This window comes from Mustela putorius, unplaced genomic scaffold (genome assembly GCF_011764305.1).
Source record: "Mustela putorius furo isolate JIRA1106 unplaced genomic scaffold, ASM1176430v1.1 tig00000682_pilon_pilon_pilon, whole genome shotgun sequence".
Lineage (NCBI taxonomy): Eukaryota > Metazoa > Chordata > Mammalia > Carnivora > Mustelidae > Mustela > Mustela putorius.
In genome coordinates, this window is record NW_025421443.1 from 1,807,495 (window position 1) to 1,817,661 (window position 10,167).

Genomic DNA, 10,167 nt, shown 5'->3' on the forward strand with positions numbered 1-10,167 from the left:
CTTTTTAGTCACCCTGCTGTGAAGGTTTAGAGTGGAAATAGGGATGCCAGTTAGGAAGCCTGGTAGGGTAGTTCCGGTGAGAAGCGATGGTAGCGGAGACCAGGAAGTCAAAAATGGAATGGAGGTGAGCAGACCAATGTGAGATACGTATTTTATCTGGAGGCAGGTCGCCGATGGATGGGGATGTGAAGGATATGGGCCAAGATGACTAGTTCTGTTTTTTCTCTGAGTAGCCGCTGAGGTGGCAGCTGAGATGGGGAGGTTGGTGGAGGGGAAGCAGGGGAAGGGTTGGGAATGGCAGGTTCTTTATTGGCGTTCTGGTCAGGTGAAGCGCCTGGACGTTAGACAGCCAGGTGCAGCCAGGAAATTGAAGGCCAGAAAAGAGCGATGTGCATTTGGGGCCATCAGCAGGTAGATTGTTTCATGACACAGAGTGAACTCACGTAGGGAGAATATAGAGATAGATAAAAGAAGTTGGGATCCAGCCCTGAGGGATTCCAGCACATAGAGTTTGGAAATAAAAGAAGCCAAAACTTACAGCCAAAGCTGTCCACCTCTTGGTGTAATACCTTTCCCCCCACCCTCCCGTACCCCGTGTTCTATAATAGCAAACTAGGTTTGACTCCCAGCTAGACCGAGAGCCGCTGGAAGTCCAGACCAGATTTCGGTTCTCTTTTAATCTCCAGGAACACCTGATTAATATAGTGCCTTCTTCATAAAAGGAATGAATCCTCTTGGTGATCTTGTTGGGTCTCCTGACTCTGAAACCATCGACACGCTGATGACTCTGGCTTTATATCTCTAGCCCAAATCTCTCTCCTGGAGCCCAGACAAGTCCTTCCAACATGCTGCTTGCAATCTCCAGCAGATTATCTAACAGACACGTCAAACTCAATGTATTCGAAACTGAACTCCTTGTGTCCCCTCCCCAGCCTGTCTTTGCTGATTGCTCAGGACAAAACTTCGGCTTCTCCTTTGAATCCTCTTCTCTCATACGTCACATCCAGTTCCCAAGTCTGAGCCTTTCTTACTGTGCTTTAAGCCACTATATGTCTGAGATTAACTTTGCCTTCGTGTGGCCTGTTCTCAGCCAGCAGGCCGAGTGCTCTTTTGAAAATGTGAGTCCGGTCACGGAGCTCTTCCGTTAGAAACCTGCAGTGGAGTGAAGGCAGAGGCCCTCCTAGTGGGCTCGAGGCCAATATGCAGTCTGGCCCCACTGTTCTCTGGCCTCTCCTGCCGCTACTCTCCCCATTCCGGGTCAGCTCCGCCGCCGTCCCTCCTGGTGTTCAGTGGGGGGCAGGCATGCACCCGCCTTTGCTGTTCCCTCTGCCCGAAAACAAAGCCTGCCTCTTCACGCAGGCCTGACGTTTATACAGTTGACCCTTGAACAACACGGGTTTGAACTGCCCAGGTCCACTTACACAAGCATTTTTTTTTTTTTTTTTTTTAATATAAGGAATGTATTTTTTCTTCCTTACAATTTTCATTCTTTCTTTCTTTCTTTCTTTCTTTCTTTCTTTCTTTCTTTCTCTCTCTCTCTCTCTCTCTCTCTCTCTCTGTCTTTCTTTCTTTCTTTCTTAAGATTTTATTTGAGAGAGAGAGCTTGGGCCGGAGTGGGGCCTGGGGGGAGGAGCAGAGGGAGAAGGAGAAGCAGACTCCCTGCTGAACAGGGTCCCTAATGCGGGGCTCCATCCCAGGACTCTGGGATCATGACCTGAGCCGAAGGCAGACCCTTAACCAACTGAGTCACCCAGGCGCCCCTCTTCTTTATGATTTTTCTTTTCTCTTGCTGGCTTTATTGTAAGAATACAGTACATAATACATATAACATGCAGAGTATGTGTTAAGTGACTGTTTGTTACTGGTAAGGCTTCCGGTCAACAGTAGGCTGTTAGTAGTGAAGTTTTGGCGAAACCCAAAGCTATATATACACAGATTTTTGACTGTGCGGGAGGTTGTCTCCCCTAATCCCTGCGTTGTTCAAGGGTCAATTGTGTATCCGGTCAAGACTGCTCAGATGTTACCTTCTCAGTGAGAATCTGCCCTGCTGTCCCCTAACCCTCTCAGTCCCCACCTTGAACTTGCTCTTCTTTTTCTTTTCTCCATGGCACTTACCACTTCAAACATGTTTGTTATGTTTTCTGCTTATTTTCTGTCTTTCCCTCCCTAGAATGTAAGCTTGCTGGGGCAAGGATCTTTTATCCATTTTGTTCCCTGGTATAACAGAGCCTTACAACATGCCTGACACAGTATTTACTCACCAAATATTTGAGGAATAAATAAAGTCATGAATGAGTGAATAGGTGGAATTTTCTGTTCTCCCTTTTTAAGCCACCCCTGAATATATCCTCACTTTAAGCTCTGTCCCCGCTCTGGCTCCTATACATTAAGCCTCACTCCTCAGTGTTCCCTTGCACATTGCGGGGAACCCCTACCAGTTTGAGCCCCATGTCTCCCTGAGGACAGTCTTCAGCGTCCCTCCAAGCAGGGCAAGAGGCTCCTTTCTCCACATGCCTGTCCCTCCATCCTGCTGGACGTCACGGACACAAGAGCCCCAGCACGTGACTTGATTCTCATTGTATCTTCTAAAGCATTAATCATTGTAGGTGCTCAATCAGTATGTGCTGACCAAATGAAAGGATAAACATTTTATCCAAATACTGTAAAATTCATAATTGCAATACAAATATATAGTATTTCCAGAGAAGGGAAAAGGTGAGCTTTATACAAAATGGGCATTCCAAAGATAAAACCCTGTGGTTGCTTCTCTCCTACATTATTCATGCTCAGAGAAAAATCTCACTGCCTGGCCCATTTGCCATGACTTTTGCCTCACGAGCCTCTTAGAGACATCTGCCAAAATGGTCGCACAGCCATTTGGAGGAGTTCTCTTTTGTCTTTAATTCTGGTTTAGACATTTAGGGCCAGTGTCTGTTAGCACTGGGTAGCTGTGCTCTGTTTGCTTCTCATCCGCATGAATTCTCATGAACCTGGAATTGTATTTCATGGTATCTTGTTTTTTTCTTCTGTGGTATTTTATAAAAATCTATGGACCAGTGCCCTCAGTTGGAGTAATAAGCCCATTCCAGTGTGGGCTTCAAGACTGTAAATGATTTCAGAGGTGACTAGTATTCCCTGAGCTACTCCAAGACAGACAAGACCGTCATCACCTAACATTACACACCCAGATTTCTACTGTGAACTGCAGTATTTAGCATGAAACTCTCTTAACCTGATGCTAGAGCTCACTGAAACTAAACTGTTGCCTGCTTTTTGGTTCTTTGTTCATTTTTATAGATCAGAGGCCTTGAGACTGTTTACTGCATTGATAGCATGGGGAAGACAAACGGAGGCTTTGTTGAACTAGGGCCCTGCCACAGGTTGGGAGGGAATCAGGTAAATAACCATACTTGCATGTTTTCATATTCGGCTGCATTGCGGCAGCTAGTCTTACTGATCATGGGGTTTCATTTACTTTTTAATTTGATAATTTTGTTTGGGTAAAATAAAACATTCTGTGAAAAAACTGACAGCGTTAAAGCATTTACTTAGATGAAGGGGATGAGAACGGTGTTGAGTTTTCACACAAGCAATCCGAATCTAGAATTTATGTCTGATATGAGAGATTAGAATATGTTCCTATGTGAGTATCTAGCCATGTAAGCCTAGCTCTGTAGTAATTTTATTTGTAAATTGTGTTCATTATTCCTCATTTCCCCCTAATAAATTAGCTAGGATGTTACTGCCAGTAAGATAACATTTCACTAATATATTTTCTTACTTCCTTATGTGGGTGTTTTTCTTGTTCTAATTTAGATTGTCAGATATCATCAGCTCTGTTTCCACTTTTTCATCTTCTCACACTGTTGGTGCATAAGAAATATGTGTTGATGATCTGTTCTGTGCCTAAAAGGCTAAAGAACACAATCCTTAAAGTGTTAGCAGGAGTCTTCACTAATATCAAAATGAATATAGTTTCTATCTTTGGACATAGAACTCTGAACATACAGAAAAGTTATAGAAAAATAAAGTCATTGAGATTATGAGTTAAGTTTCTTTTTTCTTTTTTTTAAATAATGCAGATCAGCAGAGAAGGTGCCTTGATACTTTCTTTTTTTTTTTTTAATAGCTTTTTCGAATCAATGAAGCTAATCAGCTCATGCAGTATGACCAGTGTTTGACAAAAGGGCCTGATGGATCCAAAGTTATGATTACACACTGTAATCTAAATGAATTCAAGGAATGGCAATACTTCAAGGTATTAAGCATTTCAACATTTCAGTTGTGCATTATTGTAAAATAATATTATTTGCTATTTCACTTTAATAATACCTACCATCTGGAATTAAGATATATAAATCTTAAAATATATATGTGTGTGTTTATATACGTACATATATATCAAGTTTCAAGATGCATAAATTGCATTTATAGTTCATGTTGTCCAGCAGGTGGAGCTATAGACAAACAAATAACACTTAGAAGTCTGGGTCTTCACAACTTATTATTAACAATGGGAGAAATACTACTTTAAAAGTCATGTTTAGTTAATCACTTGACGCCACAGGAATGGGTGTTTGTTTGTTTGTTTGTTTTTCCCCCAGATGTGACTCTTCCAGGTTCTTTGCCAAGTTGAAGATCCCAACATATTAATGTATTTATGTATAATTTTCTGTGTCTAGACTTGACTAAATCAATTTATTGTGAAACACGAAGTTGGGAAAGCTGCCCCAAACTGAAAGAACTTGGCAGTCCTCCCCTTTATTTATGCATCTAGTGGTCATGATCATACCATGTCTGTCATACCAGCACTTACTTGCTATGTAGTGACATCGTTATGACCCAGCTTAATATTCCCAGTTATCATCATTCATGAATAATTACTATCAAGTGGTATGTGTCAGTTGCCTATTTTTTTCCTGTAACAAGTTAGGAGAAGGTTAATATAAACCTTGAAGAACAGAGCCTTTGTTTCTACAAAGAAAGATGAGTAATAGCAATAAATGATAGGTTCAGTGAGAACAGTATTAGTAACTAAAAACATTAAAAGGCAGCTAAGGCAGACCAGAAACTACCATCCAGAATTAGTTTAATGGACAAAAAATGGAATATACATATTTTAGCTATTTTAAAGGCCACAGCATTGAATATGCATTTGTGCATCAGACATTACTAAATATTCCTTGGGGCCCGATGATGTGGTAACTTCAAAAAGAAGCCAAAGCACATCATACTCTAATGGCAGAAAAGAAAAAACTGCAGAAATACAAGTAAGTAAAATGCAATAGGTTAACAAAGGATCGATTAATAGGAGGAATTGTTTATCATGAGTTTCATAGAGGAAGTATCATCGTACCAGATCTTGAGGTAGAAAAAGGCTTTTTATAGAGGGTAAATAAGAAAACTGGAGGAGCAAAGACATGGAGTAAAAGTGTGTAGTAGAGTCTAGGACTCTTGTTGAGTTTGGTGTCCTTAAGTTGTAGTCCACGAGGAAGAACATTAAACTTCATTTTGCAAGTGAGGAACCCAGTGAGAGGGAACAGTGGATACTTCAGGAAAATAACTCCAGGAATATTGTGAAGTACGGACTGATGAGCAGATCAGTTCAGTCTACAGTTCTCAAACTTCCGGTCTCTAGATTCTCTCTGCACTCTTGAAAATTACTGAGAACCTCCCCACAACGACAGATTTTGTTTATCTACGTCAGAGCTAAAAATGTTTTCTGAGTTGCAAATTAAACCTGAGAAGTTTTGTAAGCATGTATTTGTGTTGTTTTATATTTGTATTGATATATTAATTCATGTTAAAAGTTAATGATAACCCTTCCACGTGTTAATAAAAATAACATTTTTAATAACAAATTACTATTTTTAAAAAAAAAAGTGAGAAGAATGGCATTGTTTCATGATTTTTCAAATCCCTTTAAGTGCATGGTTTAATGGAAGACAGCTGGATTCTCATACTGCTTCTGCATTCAATTTGATGGGATATGTTGTTTTAGTTGAAGTATATGAGGAAAATCTAGCCTCAAACATGCAGTTAAAAAAGAGAGGATTAATTCAATAGCCTTTTCAGATAATTGTATTCTTCTTTGATGCAACACCACAGCTAAGTAAATGGTAGTTTCTTAAAAGTTATTTGCAGTGTAGAATCTGAAACCATATCAGTGAGCATTTGGTCCTATGTTACATTAAAATCCATTGGTCTGTCTTATACTCTGAAAGGATCTTTTACTCATGTCTGCTTTTGTAACATCATGCGTTGGTTGTTTGGAAAATATTGGCTCACTCAGTGAAGTAGGTCTTCCAAATGTTGACACATTTCATTAAACAGTGTCCAAAAACCACAAATATAAGCACTGATTTCATGGTAAAGCTGTCAGGTTCATGGTGGTGGGTACAAGTTTTCCATCACTCTAGTTTTTGCTTGAAAAGTCAGATTCTATCTATCAGTGGCAAAAAATACTGTCAGATTATCATTGCTGGTTTTTTAAGTGACGGACTTACTTCATTTTCTAGAAAAAGTATGCCCAGTCCCAAGCTGGAATAATCATAGTTTGTCTAGAGTTATCCTTTGAAGTCAAAATGACATTACTTGAAAAAAGAAGCTAGTTGGACTCTCAGGTCAAACAAATGTACACGTGCTTTCCTTCTGGATAACCACTGTACTTCACTATCTGGAAGTGCTTTATCCATACTATCCATCTCATCTCAGAATATTTTTAAAAGGTTAGGGACACCTGGATGGCTCAGTTGATTAAGTGTCTGGTCTTGGTTTCAGCTCAAGTCATGTTCTCATGGGTTGTCGGACCAAGCCCCACATAGGGCTCCACATTCAGCAGGGAGTTGGGAGAGTCCCTCTGCCCTCCCACCCCCAACCCCGCACTTGCACACTGTTTCTTGCTCTCTCTCTCTCCGTCTCTAAAATAAATAAATCTTTAAGAAAAAAGTATACTCAAGGGTCAAGATCTAATAAAACCAGTAAGTTTTATGGTTTCATCACAGACACCTTTGAGTAAAACCAGTGTTTTCTTTTTTAGCTGTGGGTATATAGCCACGAATACTGAGACTAGCACAATTACATCACTATTTGATTTATGCAAAGGCCCCAGCATTTTGACCTTCCATTGCTTTTGCACCATCAGTATAAATGTCCATGCAATGAAAAAGGCAAATAGGGTCTTTGTATTATTACAAAGGTAGTTTTGGCCTTACAGACCCAATCTTAGATAGTCCGAGAACTACAGTATGAGAAGCCCTGAGCTCTCTTGAGGAAATTTACAACAGAGGACAGTGCTAAACAGGTACATGCAGTGGGTCTGGGAAAGGATTCAGATCAGAGAAATTGCAAACATCAGTCCTCAGTGATTGCGACAGTTTGAAGGGAAGGAAGGAACGTGGAGCATGAAAGGCCTGTCTTGAGCCCTGGAAGGATGGTACTGCCATTAGCCAGGATGGGAACTGAAGAAGTAGGTTGGGAGGGGAAAACAGTGAATTGAAGTTTGTATACCATTGCATTTGTACGTTGTGACTTAATAATAAAAGGACTTAGAAGACTGACAATTGCAAAAAATCCAAAGTCTGAGGTATGGTTGATTTAAGCCTGTCCGGTTTGCTGGAATTCTCTTCTCTTCTTGCGAAAGCCAGATAATGACTTTGAATGTCAATGATACCAAAAGAAGTACAAATTTAAAGTTCCCTTGTCCTCTTGTTTTCCAGAGCCTGTACAGATTTACTCATATTCCTTCAGGAAAGTGCTTAGATCGTTCAGATGTCCTCCACCAAGTGTTCATCTCCGACTGTGACTCCAGTAAAATGACTCAAAAGTGGGAAATGAACAACATCCATAGTGTTTAGAAAGAATGAAAGAAACCAATAACCTACCTACTGACACATAAACTTATCTAGGACTGAAAACCGCCTGAAACCTGCTGCAACTATTGTTAACTCTGTACAGCTCCAAACCCAGAACCTCCTGATCAGTTTGAAGGACGTTGATAAACTGTGATTTTACAATAACATTATCATCTGCAGTTACTGTTTACAAAACTGCTTTTACCTTAAACTTTGTAGATGTTTACATCTTTTTTTGTTTTGTTTCAAGATGATGTTGGTAATTTGTGCATTTAGCTCTGTTTTATTTAGAACAGAGCTAAAAGCATCATTGTCTTCTTTGGGATTACACTCAGGGGTCTGAAAGGCAGTTTGATTTTTTTTTTTTTTAAACACACTTGAAAACAAGGTTGGAGTAACCAGACTTTCATATATAACTTGGTGATTATCAACCTATTGTGTCTTTATTTAATTTTACATCTTTATGAAGCACTGCCACAGGTTCTTAGCCAAGGTGGCCTTCCTTCACAGTCATGCTGCTTTATTGAAAGGTGAATTTCAACACATTTAGTGCCTCTTTCATTTCTCAGTATATATTTCAAGAGCTTTTGATGAAATTTATAGGATGGTAATGATGGAATTGTCATCTGGATGAGAAATACTTTCACTACTCAAAAATGAATTTATGTGCTACCATTTGCTCTGAAATGGAATGGTGTATGGTTTGAAAAAGAAAAGACAGTATAGAACATCCAACGCTATTTCATAGGGTTGAAGACTGTGACATTACCTCCCTCACTCCCTGGCATGCCCAACGTTCTCCGCTGATAGTGACTCCGAAGATAACAGAGGGGGTCTACCAACTAGGGAAAAGTTGTCCACTGACATCTGGTATTCACTTTTCCCCAATACCTATCACTACAGAAAATTAATTCTCAGTTTTGAAACCCTGAAGTGTGGGAGTAACAAAAACAACAAAATACCACTGTCAAAACCTCCAGGGCTCATTCTGACCATGGTAAGAATTTCCAAGCCCTTGTTAGACTAAGCCTTACAAAACCCATGTGTGTTACAACCCTAAGCTGTGGAACCCGGAAGCCAAGAGTGAACGGATGTTTCATGTATGTCTTCATCCAAATGAAATCCCCTGCACATTGTTTTAAATTAAAAAAAAAAAAAGGCTATTTAAAAATACAGTTCATTAACAAATATGAACTTCTGTTAGGTTAGGTGTTAGTACCCTATTGTTTCTGTTTTGTTTTGTTTTAGGAAGCATATTTCTATTAGTATTTTTCCAGTGAAAAGAAGACGTGTTTGGATTTAACATTTATTAAGATGGTACCTACTACAGGAAAACCAAATAGTGCAAATAGTGAATTAAATTCTAATTTCTAAATAAGAGTCTTTTGTTACCCAAAAGATTAAAATGCTACACTGAGTGGAAAAAAAAAAAAGAAAAAAGGAAAAAACTGATGAAGTGGGGAATGGCAAGTAAATGATGCATTTTTGATCCTGTAATCATGATATCATTACAATGAAAGGAATTTCACAAACTACTGCCAGAGGGAACTATTTTTAATTAAAGCTTAAAAAAGGAAAGAAAAAAATCTACATTTGTTTAGAAGAAAAGCCTACAAATTTGTTTCTTCCAAGCTTGGCTCTTAAATTTGGAGAGTCAGAGTTAAACATCCTGAACAGAGTCTTATTTATAATTTTGAATTGTCAATTTATATTTTGCTACTGATCTGTGATCAACCATTTTAACTTTCATTCATCTCTAGGGATGTTTAAAAGGAATACATTTATATATGCTTATACAACTACAAAATAAATCAGCTATAAAAAGGAAACTAAGAGAATTGGTATATTAATTACTTGTGTCTTTGCAGATAGGCTCCATTTTCCTTGTTGAATAGCTTATAACCTTGTTAACTATGCATAGGCCTAAGAAAGGTGGCACATAAACTGTGCATGTAAATTTTAAATGGGTATTTTGTGCAATTCGTTGATACTCTATGAAAATGATTCTATATATTGAAATCAGAAACCTTACCAAACATGAAAAACATCAGAAGCTGCTGCCATATGACTATTTTCTACTGTAGGCTGCTTTGGAAATAATTCCCATATCCTTGCTTTGTAAGTTGATAATATCACTATGCATTTCTACATATTTTATAAATTTGATTTATGCAGATTTTGATACACTGTATGTTTCTGTAGAAATTGTATAAATATTCAAATTTTATTAGGGATAAATTTGAGAAGTTTATGTATATCTTAATTCTGGGTTGCTTGTTTTTTAGGTGAGAAAAAAATAAAATATTTTAATCCA

General features: G+C 38.7%; 1 protein-coding gene across 2 annotated transcripts in view; it reads left to right on the top strand.

The window, feature by feature from the left end:
- GALNT7 (polypeptide N-acetylgalactosaminyltransferase 7) overlaps window positions 1-10,167 on the top strand; it is a 139,984-nt gene extending 129,817 nt beyond the window's left edge. For both annotated transcript variants that reach the window (XM_004766105.3, XM_004766104.3), the window contains exons 10-12: window positions 3,298-3,396; window positions 4,130-4,258; window positions 7,719-10,167. In XM_004766105.3, the coding sequence (XP_004766162.1) occupies window positions 3,298-3,396; window positions 4,130-4,258; window positions 7,719-7,856 (366 nt within the window). In that variant the 3' untranslated portion in view covers window positions 7,857-10,167. The remainder of the gene's footprint in view (window positions 1-3,297; window positions 3,397-4,129; window positions 4,259-7,718) is intronic.